Consider the following 16,675-nt stretch of genomic DNA (forward strand, 5'->3'; position numbering starts at 1 on the left):
ATTCAAACCAATTTTTACAGAGCAAAAATTTCAGGATAGCTCTGGGATCCATACATGACTCCAGAATTTTAGACCACATCTTGCTGTCTAGCATTATTTACTTCCATCTCAATCTGCTTCTCTTGAAAACAAGCTACAATTTTGGTTTGAAAACTCAGGCATATCCTGAGATTTGTTCTTTATTCTCGGTAAATAAGCTACTTCTTAGATCAAGGGAAACAGATTGATAAATCTCTGAGTTTTCTTGACCTAGAGTTGAGCATTTTACTATATCTAAATTACTCAAACATCCATACTCTGCCACTCTTACTAAATATCCTATATTCAGGGGGCACCTGGGTGGCTCAGTGGGTTAATCCTCAGCCTTCAGCTCGGGTCATGATCTCAGGGTCCTGGGATCTAGCCCTGAATCGGGCTCTCTGTTCAGCGGGGAGCCTGCTTTCCCCTCTCTCTCTGCCTGCCTCTCTGCCTACTTGTGATCTTTTCTCTGTCAAATAAATAAATAAAATCTTTTAAAAAAATACTACATTTGGGAGGCGAGGTGGTTAAGTGTCTGCACTGGACTCAGAGCAAGTTCTATGACTGAGCCCCCTCTAAGGCTCCCTGCTCAACTGGGAGTCTGCTTCTCCTCTGCCCCTCACTCTGCTGGTGCGCTCTCTCTCTATCAAATAAATAAATAAATAAATAAAATCCTATATTCGGTGATTAGTATGGATGGGACATGGGAAAAATTGACAGTTCCATGCTGCCTACCCAAAGGCATGTGCCCTAAACACCCTGTGATATAAGTCAGTTAGAATGGTGAGGCTGGAGGTGACCTGAATGATTATCTACGTCACTCTTCATTTTAGGGATGAGGAAGTGGAGGTCCAGAAGGTCCAGAAAGACCTTGGTCTGTCCAAGGTCACTTGGTGTTGTCTGTGGTACATTCAGGCTTTCTTTCCCCCGTCCAGGGCTCTGTCTGACATCCTGCAGCAGCTTCCCTGGTTCAAATCCTGGGTAAGGTCCCAAAGAACAGGAACCAGGAGTGAAGAATTTGCTAGCAGCCAGAACTCCCTGAAGCTTGGCCATATTTAGGAATGAAAGACTTTTCAGTATGATGAAACCTTTATAAGACTTCCCCCTCCCAATCTGTCTCTTGTGAGGCAACAGTTAGCACTTATTCAGCATTGACCATATGCCAGCAGAATAGTAAGCACTTCATGCATTTACTTCTCAGCCACAACCAAGTCATAGCTACTATCACAGTTCCCATTTTACAGATGAAAAAACTGAGGCACTCTGTGGTAACATAACTTGCCCGAGGTCACACAGGTAGAAGAGCTGAGACTCAAATCTAGGCCATCTAGATCCAGAATCCATGCTTAGGATCCTATCATATCCTGGAAGGAGCAGCCTATTCAAGAAAGGGGAATGAAGATGCCTGTACGAGTTTTTTTACTTTTTTCTCTGATTGATGTTTTTTGCTATGACTTCACCCCTCAAAGACTCGTTCTCCCATCGTCTCTCCACGTATCCCTTCTTCCCTGCATGAACTTCTTAACAGACCCAACATGTGTGTCATCTACCCCACCACACTATCTGGGCCCCCCGTCCCTGATCTTCCCACCCTACCAATGCCACAGCTTTGCTGCTCACTGACCTTTCAAAGGATAACCACTTCATAAACTCCAATTTGACTTTAATTTAATAAATTAAATTCCAAGCCATCACACAGCAATGGACATCATCATCTCCCAACACACAGAGGTGTAGCCCTGCTCTTGTGCCATTATCATCACAGTCTTTAATGAAGCCCCTGAAGCCATTTCTCTGGGGAAGGCTTCCACCCAGCTCCTGGCTCCCTCCTTCCAACAGAGCCACTGCTCACGGAGAAGGCATCAAGTACAAAAACAGTAATAAAGAAGAGGGAAGGATGAGGAGCAGAAGGGGAGGCAGGGAGGTGGGGAGTACCTGCCCCCCTTCCAGGGCACCGGCCCGGCTTTCTGTGAGCTGCCAATGTCCCCAGAGGCAGACACTGGTGCTGGTCAGAGTGGGGACCTGAGGGAGACATGGGAGTCCTGTCCCAAAGGGAATTAACTGCCTACCCTCCTGGGACAGGAAAAGAAGGGTCACCTGGGAGAAATGCCCTCTCTGATCTGTTCGCTGAGGGTCCTGGACCACACATATAAATAGAAAAGAGAATAAATAGGGGAGGAAGGACCAGCTGAGGAGCTGAGCACCCTGGGGCTCCTCTGAGGGGCCAATGTCAACAGCAGGCAACCAGTTCTGAGGAATGCCCACATGTGCAGGGACGGAGCCCTCCTCTCACTCCCAGCCACCCACTCCCTCTTCGGCGTCCTCAGCAACGGGTGCCCGCCTGTCTCATGCTTCCCGTTGCAAGTACCCTTCCAACTGGCCCCACAGCCCAGGGTGCACAGGGCTTCCTGGAACCCAGAGGGCTTCCCTGGCCCAGGCTGTTGGGAATCCAGGAAGGGGAATGGAAGAGGATGTGGGGGGTGGGCTGAGAGGACTCCTGCCCTCTCCTAGCTCAGGATGTGAGAAGGGCCCTCAGAGCTGGGGGCTGGGATTGCCATTGGCCTTGGGTTTGGATTTGAAGGAAAAGCGCTTGATAAGGCGGCGAGAAAAGCTGCCGGCCTTCTTTCGGACACTGGGTGTGGCCGTGGTGTTGGAGAGGTCGTCGTGTGATTGGCTCAGACCAGCTTCCTTCTGGCGAGGCCTCCGGCGGAAGATAAGCTTCGTGCCACTGCGCAGGAAACTCACTGTGGGGGAAGAGGGGAGGCTGAGGCAGAAAGAGGGGGCACAGCTCGCATGGGGTGAGATGGGGAGCAGAGAAAGGACCAAGCAAGCAGGGGTTGAAGATACAGAAGCAGTTCCTCTGTCTAAAAGCCAGGCTTCCTTACAAAAGAAAGTAGAGACAAAATATGCCTTCTATCTTTCCTAAGGAGAAAAATGGAGGTGCTTATGGGATTCATGTGTGCACTGCTGGCTACTGCCGCTGAGCACCAGACTGACAACTGGGCTTCTACTATGGGAAGACAAAGGCTGAGCAGAGGGTACTCCTAAAAGCCCATAAAGTCATAGAAGGACAAGGTAGGCACTGACTCGTCAACCAAATTCCAGGATGTAAGCAGGAAGCGGGGCAGCTGGAAAACCTCAGGGAGGTAAATTCAGAACCAACATAATGAGAAAAGTGCTTACACAGCGGGCTTTGGACTTAGGAATCTCATTATCCCAAGAAGTGATGAAGGCTTAAGTCACAGTTAAATACATTTGTGGTTGACAGACTCATTGGCAGAGGGATAAAAATGTGGGGGGCAAGCCCCTCATCCTTAGAAGTGAGAAAAGCACCACGCCAATCCCTGGGCCAGCCATGTGGCTGCTAGAAGGACATTTCTAGAGTTGATCCCGGGGTAGGATTCCTTATACTCATAAGGAAGAGAGTACAGAATGGAAGGCGGCAGGGAGGAAAAAAAGAAAACCATAGGAGGGGCGCCTGGGTGGCTCAGTGGGTTAAGCCGCTGCCTTCGGCTCAGGTCATGATCTCAGGGTCTTGGGATCGAGTCCCACATCAGGCTCTCTGCTCAGCGGGAGGCCTATTTCCCTTCCTCTCTCTGCCTGCCTCTCTGCCTACGTGTGATCTCTCTCTGTCAAATAAATAAATAAAATCTTAAAAAAAAAAAGAAAAGAAAACCATAGGAGAGAACATATGTGCTTAGACCCAAGAAGAAAAGTGTAGGTAAAGAGAACGACTCCGGCATCCCTTGCTGTCACTGGTGGCCTGTCAGACCCAGGCCAGGAGCCTAGGCAGTAAGTTTTCCTTCTCTACTCTGGCTTGGCTGAAACAGGCTGGGAACTCTGGGGATCCCTTAGCGGAGGAAGGAGAAGGCAAAACTGGGTTGAGAATCCCATTCCCCTAAGTGTCCAGTAGGACCCAGGTCCTGATACTGGGCATAAAAGAAAGGGAGGGGGTGCTGCCAATGTCTCCCCACCTTTGTGATCCTTGAGGCTGCGGGTCTCCAGCGCACCGGTAGACCCTGTTTCCGACTCAACGTCATCCACAGATGGCCTCTCAGAAATGTCCGAACGTGTTGTCTCATCTGCTTCCTGGACGCTGGTGGGGCTGGAGAGGGCATCGAGGGGTCCTGGGGACGTGGCTGGTGGGTCTGAGGGCGGGGAGGAGGGACCCCCACTGGTTCCTGCGTCCTCCTGCATGGAGGCGTCCAGAGATGCCGCATAGCCCAGAGATAGTGCCAACTCGTCCTGAGCAATGGGCACCTGGCAGGAGCGACATGTTTTAATGGGCAGGAGTGACCCATCAGGGCTTTCTCCCTATCCCAGCTCCTCTCCTCAGAGCCATGTTACCTTGGAAACGCCAGAGATGATAAGAGTGCTACGCTTGGTGGGTGTCTTTTTGGCTGCCCGCCCGCTGGGCTCAGTGAGCTGACGAATCGCTGTCTCTGCGACAGGGTCCAAGCCGTTGGAAAGGTGGCTCTCCCCTGCTGGGGGGGTACAGAGGCTGGATAACCTGACTGCTCCCTGGCTCCTGGGTCCCACACAAAATGGCTTCTTGACTCTGGGGCCCCCGTGCCCTCCGACACTCACACCTCCCGATCCCCCCACTCACGGCTGCTGCTGTGGGAGGTACTGCTGGGGCCGCTGCTCTCACTCAGCACAGTTGTCGTCTTCTCAGTCACCTCCACCTTGGACGGGGAGCGGGAGGGGGAGTCTGGTGGGTGGGGGAGGGTCAGTGAGCTGGGAGGTGCCTTAAAGTGGCCCCCACCCCCTACTGTATTGAGATGCAGGCTTTGGCTGACTCAGAGGGCAGGGGTGCCTAAGGGACAGTTAATCACGAGGGTGATTAATAAGATGCCAGGGGGGCAAAAAGACACCATGGGAACCAATGGGAGTGTGGGGAAGGGTCGTGGGGCCCACCCAGGGCGTGGGGAGATACCATGAAGATGCCTGGGGGCAGAGGGAGCCCCTTGGGGCCCCCAGAGATGGGAAGAATGTCATGGAGGGCCCCCAGGAGTGAGACAAGTATCACAGAGGTCACTGGGTTAGTTGGCAGATCCCAAAGGTGCTAGAAGGTTGAGGGTAGAGGGAGGGACAACTAGGTGCCTGGGTCTGGGGAAAGGGCTGGCAGGAGACCTGTGAAAAGACAGCAGGGAACGGGAGAGACAGAAGGGCAAGGGTCCTGCAGGAGGGCCCGGCAGACCCAGGATCCCAGGATGGTTGGCGGGAGAGGAACAGTGGGGAAAAGGAAGGATGTAAGGGGAGGTCTGAGAGACAAAGATTGTGGATGGAAGTTGTGGCTGGAAAACAGGAGGAGCTGGAATTAGGGCTTCCCTTGCCCTTCCCTGCCCCACACAGGTCTGCAGCCAGGGGACCCTGGCTCGAACTGGGCTCCCTTCTCTTTACCTAGTTTCCCTTCTACACGGGGCCGGGACTGGACGGTGGTGACTGTGGTCACAATGGTGCCATCAGGCATGATGGTCCGGTCTAGCTCGATCTTCTTGGTGGGTGTGATGCTGGGGCGTGGAGTGGAGGGAGTTGGAGTGCCCAGGTTCCGGGGGGAGCCCTCCTCATACTGAAGCTGCCCAGAAGGGGAAGAGCAAAGAGGCGGAACTCAAAGACTGCCCTTCCCCAGTCCCCAGTGTCCTCTGGTCAACCCCCCTGGGCTCAGCTTCTTACCTCTACTGCCATGGTGGCCGCAGGTCCCAGGGCTTTTCCCGGCCCAGGGGTGAGTGGGCAGACCTGTCTTCGGGACAGAGGTCTGGAAGGGGGGCCCACAGACAGTGTGATCTGGCCCAAGATTTCAGCTGGGGAAAGGGACAGCATTGTGAGCTGGGCCCATGACCAGACCCCACTCAGCACCCAGCAGAGGGGCTCCTCCCTGCCCCTTACTCACAGTCTCCGCAGCTGCTGCTCTTCAGCACTTTGAGGCTCAGCTCCCGGCTCTGGGGGCCCAGATCCCTGTGGCCAAGGGGAAGTGAGGCAGGGAGGGTGACAATTAGCAAACCAAACCCACCCTCGAACTGATCACAAGCCAGAGGCAAAGAGGGATGTACATAAACAAGCAGGAACAAGGGCTCCAATTGGATTAACTCCTGCTCTCCAAAAATATTCTCTCTTCCAGGGGCACCTGGCCAGCTGAGTTGTGGAAGAGCACGTGACTCCTGATGTCAGGGTCATGAGATGGAGCCCCACATTGGGTGGAGAGATCACTTAAATCAATGAAATTTTTTAAAAAATGGAAAAACAAACACCCTCTCTTACCAAGGGAATAGGACAGGGTTCTGCGCAGTACACTGGGCATGGATCCTCCCTGGTCTTGCCCTCCCTGTCTCTCTCTCTCTCTCTATGTCAAACCACCCCCTTCCCTTTGCTCAGGCTGTTTCCTCTGCCAAAAACACTTTTCTGTCACATTCTGTTGAAATCCTATTCTTTTTTTTTTTTTTAAAGATTTTATTTATTTGACAGAGAGAGATCACAGGTAGGCTGAGAGAGAGAGGAGGAAAAGAGCCGGATGCGGGGCTCAATTCTAGGACCCTGGGATCGTGACCTGAGCCGAAGGCAGAGGCTTTAACCCATTGAGCCACCCAGGTGCCCCTGAAATCCTATTCTTGCTGTAAGGTGTGGTTTAAATGCCACCTCCTCCAGGAAGCCTACTCTGATCTTTATTAGCCCCCTGTGGGAATTAATCTCCCCCACTTAAGCATGCCCAGGGCAAATCTTGACTGGAGCTCTTATCCCATCTTCTTTATGTACATCTATCTCTGCCTGGAGCCGGCAATCAACTTGGTCATGTTCGTATCCCCAGGACCTAGGCCAGGGCCTGGCATACAATTGGGGTTCACAAAAGAGTATACTGACAGCAGAGCTGATTCATGCCAGAGCTATGCTGGAAGGGTTTGATCCTCAGTCTGCCCATGAGAGCAGGGGTGGGGGTGGAGGAGTCACTCCTTACAGGGCCAGGTCCTCAGTCCACTCCACCTCGGGACCAGCGCTCACGGGCTTGGTCCACTTCTGTTGCACTGGGTTGTCGAGCTCAGCTACACAGCACAGTTCCCCAGTGCCTGGGAGGAACCAGAAATTAGATGATGCTCAGATCAAAGACAGGAAGCCACTGAGGAATAATGAAGCCACACCCTTGGCAGAAGGGCAGGGAACACCTGCACCCATAGCCTTGGCAGTCCCCCAGCTGCTTCTGGCTCTTACCTTCCAACTCACTTCCCAGGTGAGATGCTCGAAGCTGCCGTAGGAATAACCGTGTAGGTCTGGAGATGGCAGGCTGTGCCTGGGGCACCATGGGTGGCTTCTCACTGGGCACCTAAGAGCAGAAGGAGGTAAAAAGAACAGGAATCCCAACAGAGCACACTGGGGACATTCTGCTTACAAATGATTTGCTTTGAGGACTTACTTACCGGGCCTCCAGGCACAGAGCAAGCCCTGAGGTTGACCATCATGGCCGGCTGGGTGCTGACGATGGCGTCCTCAATCAATTCTTCAATCGTGGAGAGCTCCACCTGCTCCTCGCCTCTCTGCATGGTGAAGAGAACAAAGAGATGGGGCCCCCAGCTCTGCATAGCCTCCCTGCTCTGCCTCTTCCACCCCAGCCTGCCCCCTTACCTCCCTGGCCTGCAGCTTGGGCAGCACCGTCAGGCTGAGGTCTGGGCGATCAGTAAAGGCCCAGGACACGAGCAGCCCCTCATCAGGGATTTCCTCCAGGCTGACTTCTAACTGCGGGGGATGGACAAAGGGGTGGGTTGACTTGCCTCATGCCTCCAACTGACTCCCTACTCCCCAGGACCCTCCCTTCCCTGATTCTGTCCCAGAGAGGAACCCAAATGCAAGGCTGAGGCCTTGAACCACCCCCTGCCCAACTCGGTTTCCCACATCCCCCTCCACCTGTGTTGGTGGCAGTGTCAGAGTGACGTGGTAGGTCTCCATGGAGACGGCAGCGGGGGACTGCTGGGTCACAGAGACTGGGAACATCACCTCCTCAGCAGAGAGCTGGCAATGCAGCACCTGAGACCAGCAAGGCACGGAGACAACGAAGGTCAGGTGTGATGAGAGGACGGGGGCTCAACCCTGCTTCGCTCTGCCCTATAAAGAGCCCACCCCACCTGCTTTTCCTTGGGACTTCACTTCTTTGGGGTCACAAGCCCATAAAAGAATTAAATAAAACCCAAAGACTCCATGTCCAGAAAAATGCAGATACATACACATATGCCCCATTACGCATGTAATTTGAATGCGGCTCTCAGACCTCCCGAACCCAGTCCTTGGATGCCAAAGGCATTTAGAGACTCCAAGTGAAGAGCCCTCAGACTAAAAAGAACTCTTGGGATCAGCCCCCCCTCAGGCCCTGTGGAAGGCAGTGCCCCACAAACCCTTACCATGGTGCGGTCCGATTGGTCTACGCAGGTCACATGACTAATGCTGGCTCTGGGTGGGACCTGGGGCACCTCCTCAAAGGCAATTTGGATGGAACTCTGAGGGAGTAATGTGGACAGAGGCTCAGGTCTCTGGAGCTGCCCCCCCACAGGGCTGGCCTGCTCAGTTATTGGCTGGGCCCTGGCACTGCTGCAGGCTGGCTGCTGGCCCCTCCTTGGCTCAGGGCTTTAGGACAGGAAGTGTTCCCCTAGAACCACACCCCTCTGGGGCCTGCAGTTACTAGGGAGAGCCCTGGAGCTAGACCACCTCAAAGATCAAATCACCTTGAGCAGAAGACCCTAGATTTCTCCTGGAATTATCAGGAGCCTCCCTCTTCTCCCCTCACCTTCTTCTTCATCCCCCAACCTACCCCCAAAGAAAGGTGTGCATAGAAAAAAATCGTAATAAAGGTTTTGGTTGGCACATACATATAACTGGGGAGAGAGGGACACGGCTGAACTAAGGGTAAAGGAAGCAAGGCCACTTGAGTCAAGATAAGAGTTGAAGAAACGAGGCTAAGGCTTCTTCCAGATATAAGTAGGATGCGGACATTCAAGGGTATGACCCTATCCATATTGTTGGGGTTGAAGACTAGCTCAGCATGGCCTTGGGGAACTTTCCCAGAGGGACTGGGAAGAAAAGCAAGCTCAGATGGCTCAAGGGTCCAGGACCGAGCTAATTCCTCAAGGCAAACAGCAGGGTGGTATTAGGCAGCAGAAAGCTGCTTAGCTTAGGTCTTGAAAGAGCTTCCTAATTCTTACACAGCAATGGAAACAGCCTACTGAAGCACCATCCAGAGAGAAGATGGGAAGAAGAATTGAGGAGGGGGCACAAATTGAGCTGGCTGCCCTTCCCTGGGTCTTGGGATGGGAGGAAACAAATTCACGGGACTCATGAGCCTGGCAAATCAGAGAATACCAACTTCTCTGTTCCTGTTGCTGGCTTGTTTGAAGGCCAGGCCCAGGGAGATGGGGAGATGGATGCTTGGAACCCCAATCTCCCCACCCCCTGCAAGGGAGGCCAATGTCCAGCTGAGTCAGCTGTCCCGAGGAGCCACTCCTGACCTAGGGACAAGGTACAGGAAAAACTGGGTGGAGGGATGAGTTCAAGATGTGGACTAACAGAAGCCGTCTGGCTTTCTGCTGGCTAGCTGGACAGAGGAGACTGGGCAACTTCTTGCGTGGCCACGTTTGCTTCCAGGCATCTGGGGAGCTAGCAAAGCCCTAGTGGGAGCTGGAGCTAAAGAACCCTCTGGGCAGAAGGCTGATAGACAGTGAGGGCGAAGAGAGATCACTGCGCCAGGATGGGAGAGGGCCCCATGACAGGGAGGCCTCTACCTCCCACCCTACCTCAGTCTTATGACCACGCTTCCTGCCCTACTTCCTGGGAGACCAGATGCCCATGGTGCAATGGGAGGAAGTAGGTTGGGCTGGTTTGTGACTGACCCTCAAGGGGCAGCTCCAGGCTCATCCACTGAGAAGGGCACAGATCTGCTCTCCACCTTAACACCTTTTCCTCAATATATATACAGCAGGTCAGCAAAAAGGAGGATGTGCTAGTCTGTATCAGTAAAATTACTAAAGGCTTGGTGGGGTTGGTAATTCAGGCTCCTTGGGGATCTATCTGCCTGGTCAAACCAGGGATTAGGGGCATGAAATGTTAACTGGGTGTGGTGGCATGAGGACCAGGCAAATTCCTTCCGCAGGTGCACTTGTTTCCCTGCTATCCCTGTTCCTCCAACACAGCCAGCACCCAGGCTACACGGAAGTGCCTTCAGGCCCAGGTATTAGCGTTGCTATGAGAACAGCAACTTGTGCTGGGGTTTGGAGCCAGAGAGTACCTCCACCACAGAATACAGAATATGGGACATGGTTAGATTTCCACAACCTCCAGCCTCACCTGCACCCTTTTCTCTAATCCCAGAGGGGAAGAGAAGCCATAGGGTTCTCCAGCTGATCCCCACCCCCATCTGGCCCTCCAGGCACAAGCAGACCTCCCTCCCTCCCTTGGAAGGAAAGGCTGAGTGAGGGGAACACTCAGGCGCTCCTTTCCAACTCACCCCGTCCCTGCAGGCCTGCTCGTTCAGCGCTCGCACCCAAGCCCGTTGCCAGTTCTCTCGGAAAGACTTGAAGGCGAAGAGCGAAGCCAGGAGGCCCCGGACGCCCGGCTCCTCCGGGGCGCCGGCCCGAGTCGGCCGCAGCCGCAGCAGCGAGCGCCATACGCCCAGCTCCCGCAGGGAGCCCGCGGGCTCCGCAGCTAAGGCGGGTCCCGGGCCCCGGCCCCCACGGGCCCGCGCCAGCCACAAGCCCCGGGCATACTGTAGCAGCCAGCCAAACACCGTGAGCAGCGAGGCGGCGAAAAGGATCAGTAGAGCCGCCCAGCCCACGTCCTGCTGCCACCAGCCCGGATCCATGCTCCGCGCGGGCTCCGATCCGGGCCCCGGCTCGGGCTCAGCCGCTGCCCCGGGGGAGCATGGCCCGGGCGGGCCGCGGGGCGGGGGCGGGCTCCCCCGGGGCTGGGCGCGCGCGGGCTCGGGGGCTCTGCGGGGCTGGGTGTCCGGAACTAGCGGGTGCCACACACAGATCGATGAGAGGAGTCCTGGGGGGTCGCGACGTCGAGGTCCCTCTTTGCGCGGGCCGGTTCCCTCCTTGGTTGGTCCGGCAGTCCGACCTGGGTTAGTCTCCGGCCAGCGCCCGACTCCTCCCACGGCGCGGGCCCTCCCGGACCCGGGCGGGGACTCGTCTGCAGAGACGTGGGGGATCGAGGACCGGCACCGGCTCCGGAAGGGCTGCGTGCGCAAAGCTGACACTGACAACACGGCCGGCGCCCCGCCCCCCCCCCCGCCCTTAAAGGAGCCGCACCCGCGCTGGGCGGGGCTTGGCGAGCCCGGGGCTCCAGGGCTTGGAGAAGGGCGGGAGGACCACACAGAGTGGAGGAGGTTCCGGGGTTGAAAATAGGCGGGATCTTTGACCACCCCGCCCCATACTGAAATCGGGGTACTCCCCTTCCCCTGAGCTCACAGCAGGAGTAACTTCACTCACTTGAGATACCGCCTCTGATTTCCTCTGCGCAGCTTAGATTTCTAGTTTAGACGCGTTGTGGGGGTTAAGAAGGACCTGAACCCCGTGGATAGCGTCGCCCCCTTCTCTCAACACCGTCAGGCTCAGCACCTTCCCATTTCTTGGCTTAAACAAGGCCCTGGATAAATAAGTGCAGAGCATCCCTCCCAGATAGAAGTGCCTGGCAGTAGTCCAGGAGATACTGACCGGAAAGAACCTGAACCTGGTAGACTCTGAGAATAGAACATGGAATATTAAGCCCCCTCCACCACCACCACCTCCCTCCCACTAGGAGCTGGGATTCAGGAACACCCTATTAACCTCCTTGCTAGTGTGGGTTTGTTCTGGAGATACTTCCCAAGCCTGGGGCTGTTGCTGTTTTTAAAAATAATATATTTCCATAGTAACAGCTCCTGCCTATGGAGCACGTGTAGAAGAGGTGGTAATGAGAAGGGAGCTGGCAGTGTAGCAGTGGACTATCAATAGACTCAGCCAGAAAATGTGATGCCATCCAAATATGTGATATCCCAACAAACACACACAAAATGATGCTACAGGTACACTCTGGCCTCAGGATCCATCCTTTTTCCTAGATTTGAGGGAGTCGATTCCATCTGTATAGGACAGGGGCTTGTCATTTCCCTCTGAAGGGAGGGGGAGGGAACTCTTGCAACAGGATTCAAAGGAACCCCCATTCCCCAAAAGACCCTTCTTCTCCAGCTACATATGGCCAAGGGTTCAGCTCCCAGATAGGTAACAGGGAAGGTATTAATCTCTTTCCCCAATACAGTCAGTAAGTCCAAGGAATGAGTATCTGAGAATACAATGCCTTCTGAAGTGTGGGGCTGCAGAGCTAGGCAGGATCTGGCAGGTCAGCAACAGGGTTCCTGAACCAGAGGAAGCTGTGGGGTAGCCTGGGATGCTAGGAATTCACTGTAAGGAACGATGGGGAGATGGCTGGTGATGGACAAGCCTTGCTATAGCCCTGCCCGTGCATCATCACTGGACACCAAAAATCATGGAAGATTCCTAGCATTTTTAAAAAGTTTATTAATTTTTAAAAAATTAATCTCTACACCCAACATGGGGCTCAAACCCAGGATCCTGAGATCAAGAATCTCATGCTTCTCCAACTGAGCCAGCCAGGTGCCCCGAGAATGAAGTTTCTAGTCATAAAGGGAGAAAAAGACATGCAATGAAGGGAGGAGAGAACTCAGGGCCAGACCCCAAGAGTAAGCTGTTATTAGGCAAAATGGCTAGAGCTAGGGAAGCAGGTTATATAAGAAGTTGCCTAGGTGCACATGCAGACACTCCTCCCCAGGAATCCTTCTTCAGGAACCCTCCAACCTCATAGGGATCTCAGTTCTCTGAGTTCTTGGATTTATTTCCTGAACTCCTCCACTAAGCGCTGGGCTCTGGGTGGCCAGATACTGCTTCATGGTTCAGTCTCACGTGAGTCTCCCATGTTAGTCCCACTACTCTTCCTTCCACTTGTTACTTAGATCTCTAGCACTTATTCTGTCTTAAAGTCTAGCTGATTATTTATGTCTGCTTTTCCCACTCACGAGGAAGCTGCTTTAAAGTGGTAACCCTGGGGGCACCTGGGTGGCTCAGTGGGTTAAGCCGCTGCCTTCGGCTCAGATCATGATCTCAGGGTCCTGGGATCGAGTTCCACATCGGGCTCTCTGCTCGGCGGGGAGCCTGCTTCTCTCTCTCTCTCTCTCTCTCTCTCTCTGCCAGCCTCTCTACCTATCTGTGATCTCTCTCTGTCAAATAAATAAATAAAATCTTAAAAAAAAATAAAATATAAAAAATAAAGTGGTAACCCTGTTAGGCCACTTGGGTGGCTCGGTCAGTTAAACGTCTGACTTCTACTCAGGTCATGACCTTGGTGTCCTAGGATTGAGGCCCATGTTGGACACCCTACTCAGCGGGCTCCCTCCCTGTTCCCCTTGTCTCTCTCCCTGGCCCCCCTCCTCCTTCCCCTCACCTTGCTCATGCTCTCTCCCTCTCATTCTCTCTCTCAAATATAAAAAAATCTTTGGGTCTCTGGGTGGCTCATCAGCGGGTGTCTTTGGCTCAGGTTGTGGTCCTGGGGATCTTCTGGGATGGAACCTGCTCAGTGGGGAGCCTGCTTCTTTCTCTCCTTCTGCCTGCTGCTCCACTTGCTTGTGCTGGCATGCTCTCTCTCTCTCTCTTAAATAAGGAAATAAATAAAATATTTTAAAAATATATATAAGATCTTGGGGAGCCTGGGTAGCTCAGTTGGTTAAGCGTCTGCCTTCCGTTCAGGTCATGATCTCAGGGTCCTGGGATCGAGCCTTGCACTTCTCCCTCTCCTGCTCCCCCTGCTTGTACTGACTCACTCTCTCTGTCAAAATAAATAAATAAATAAAATCTTTAAATATATATGTAAAATCTTAAGGAAAAAAAAAAAAGAGCGGGGACCCTATAAGGGCACCTTGGTGGCTCAGTTCAAGTCTTGGTTTTGGCTCAGATCGTGATCATGGGGTTGTGGAACTGAACCCCATATCAGGTTCTATGCTCAGCGTGGAGTCTGCTTGGGATTCTCTCCCTCTCCCTCTGTCCCAACCCAATAAAATAAAACAAATAAATAAAATCTTAAAAAAAAAAAAAAAAAAAGGGGACGCCTGGGTGGCTCAGTTGGTTAAGCAGCTGCCTTCGGCTCAGGTCATGATCCCAGCGTCCTGGGATCGAGTCCCGCATCGGGCTCCTTGCTCCGCAGGGAGCCTGCTTCTCCCTCTGACTCTTCCTTCCACTCTGCCTGTGCTCGCTCTCACTCGCTCTCTCTCTGACAAATAAATAAATAAAATCTTAAAAAAAAAAAAAGAGTGGGGCCCCTGTCACAGTCATCTGTCTTTTCTCATATTCAACCAAGATGCTTTAATATGCTAAAGCAGACTCTGCTGGGGGGAAGGGGAGTGTATTTATATCACTTTGTGTCCCTGCAGTATGTAAAAGTTTCCCACAAATATAGTAGGGATTAGTAAATCCTTTGTAATTTGAAGTCTAACAAGACATTCCCTTATACATGCCAACACTAAGAATTTCTATATTGTTTGCATCTTTTGAAAGCTCATGTTATCTCAATGGAATGGGAGATCTTGGGGCTTGCTTTTCAGCTAACAACTTTTTTTTATTAAAGATTTTATTTATTTATTTGACAGACTGAGAGGAACAGAGAGAGGAAACACAAGCAGGGGGAGTGGGAGAGAGAGAAGCAGGCCCCTCACTGAGCAGGGAGCTAAACCCCAGGACCCCAGGACCATGACCAGAGCCAAAGGCAGAGACTTAACGACTGAGCCTCTCAGGCACTCCTCAGCTAACAATTTCTGATACACTGTCAGGGGAGAAGGAGGAAGAAAAGGAAAAAGTAACTCACCTGCCTGGAAAGAGCCACAGATAGGGTCCTGCAAGTGTCATTGCCCCAGACTATCCAAAGCTGTCTCATGGACTTTTTAGGCACTGTAAGACATATTTGGGACAGACTTTGACAGGCAATCCAACTTAACAACAGATTGGCCTTGCTCAGTGGGAGGCACTCAGGCCTCCTAGTAGGAGACAGGCATCTCAGATGTTGTTTACTCAGCCCAAGAAACCAGCAGAAGCCACCGACAACTCACCTGATCTGTGAATTCTAGAACCAGCTTTAACATTCAGGCAAATGTTTGAATTTTTACCAGGAAAGGCACAAAATTTCAAGTGTGGCCAAGTCCTATGTTTGTCTCTCCTAATTAGGCTGATAATCAACTGGGCATATTCCATCATGGGAACAAAAATACTGTAATGCCAGTACCCCAGTAACCATGTTCTGATGGTAACATGTATATTGGATGAGGAATTTCTAGTGATTTGTCTTTGAACAAGTCCCCTCCCAACCCTGTTAAAATGGGGGTTGTACGTGGGTTGGGGGTGGCTAATGATCTCTGGAGAAAAGTCAGAGGTTCCTGATGCCAGGTTGGAAGGAAGATTTATTATGACTGAACTCCTAATAAGGAAGGAAATAGATAGGCTGTCCCTCCAACCTCCAGGGAGTCTCAGCCTGCTCCTGATCAACAAGATAACTGAATGCTGCCTCCTCTGAGGCTCCCACAAGCTCCTCCTTTCCACCTGCTCCTGGAGTCTCACTTCCCCTACTCGGGAGGCCCTTCCACTCTTACCACCTACCGAAATCTTTGGAGAGCCTACTTACCTTCCCTGGTCACAACTAATTGCTCTTTCCATGTGCTCCAATTGCCATTTGTCCTTCTTTAAGGCACAGACTCATTGTGTGGGTGCCTTGTATACATATATCTCTGTGTCCTTAGCCCCATGGGGTATACTCTGTGGAATAGAAAACACTTGCCTCTAGGGAGTTTCCAGTCTAAAAGACACAAATGCATGTATGCATGCGCACGTGCGTGTGCGTATGCACACACACACACACACACACACTACTTGTGGGATAAGAGGTACTGAAAATCTGGTGGAATACTATCAAGTATGTTACTGGGATTACTATATGTATATTAAGTATATTTCATACATATGCAGTTTTTGTTGCTAATTAGAACTGCCTTCAAGTAGGAGGGACATTTAACACGTAGTTTTGAGAGGCAGGAGAGACCATCTTCGACCTAAAAAGAGTCAACCTGACTTCTGGATTTCCGAGAGCAGACAAAGTGAGGGGATACTTAAGTTGTCTCTGTAGTCCCAGATGGTGGTTATCTCTCTATGGAACATAAGTCATTTTCCACTGAGACCCCGCTGGTGAATGAAAGGGAATGAAGCTGGTGAACTGTTATTTGCAAGGACACAGGTGCCAAGCAGAAGGCACGGTAACCTGGAGGAAGAGGGCCCGCAGGAAGGCACGTGTGGGGCTGAGTCTCTTGCTTCCTTAGACACAGCCTCCCCTCCTCGATTTGGGAGCTTGGCACAATGGAGGACCAAGGAAAAGCCAAGTCCCGAGTTAAATTCAAGACCGGAGGGCACTGCCAGTCCCTTCAGTGGTGAAGTGCCCCGCTGGGTTGCTGGGCAACTACTGCTGCTGCGGGGGCAGAAGTAGGTGGGATGATGAAGGCAAAGTACCTGACTCGAGGACAAGGAAAACATGGAGTAGGAGGAGTGGGAGGAGTGGGAGGAGTGGGAGGAGTGGGAGGAGTGGGAGGAGTGGGAGG

At 52.5% G+C, this 16,675-nt stretch overlaps 1 protein-coding gene across 2 annotated transcripts; it reads right to left on the reverse strand.

Moving 5' to 3' along the window:
- Window positions 1–1,664: 1,664 nt before the first annotated feature.
- On the reverse strand, window positions 1,665–11,284 carry C2CD2L (C2CD2 like). 2 transcript variants are annotated; one of them, XM_059415727.1, is made up of 14 exons: window positions 10,499–11,284; window positions 8,403–8,498; window positions 7,912–8,031; window positions 7,633–7,743; window positions 7,428–7,544; window positions 7,222–7,333; window positions 6,971–7,079; window positions 5,912–5,976; window positions 5,695–5,822; window positions 5,422–5,596; window positions 4,628–4,729; window positions 4,366–4,499; window positions 3,993–4,278; window positions 1,665–2,762 (listed from the first exon to the last, which is right to left on the reverse strand). In XM_059415727.1, the coding sequence occupies exons 1-14, from the start codon at window positions 10,850–10,852 to the stop codon at window positions 2,551–2,553; spliced, it is 2,121 nt and encodes a 706-aa protein (XP_059271710.1). In that variant the 5' UTR covers window positions 10,853–11,284; the 3' UTR covers window positions 1,665–2,550. The 2 variants fall into 2 exon arrangements, with proteins under 2 accessions (XP_059271710.1, XP_059271701.1); XM_059415718.1 differs by having other exon boundaries at window positions 4,366–4,502.
- Between the last annotated feature and the right edge of the window lie 5,391 nt (window positions 11,285–16,675).

This window comes from Mustela nigripes, chromosome 1 (genome assembly GCF_022355385.1).
Source record: "Mustela nigripes isolate SB6536 chromosome 1, MUSNIG.SB6536, whole genome shotgun sequence".
NCBI classification, from domain to species: domain Eukaryota; kingdom Metazoa; phylum Chordata; class Mammalia; order Carnivora; family Mustelidae; genus Mustela; species Mustela nigripes.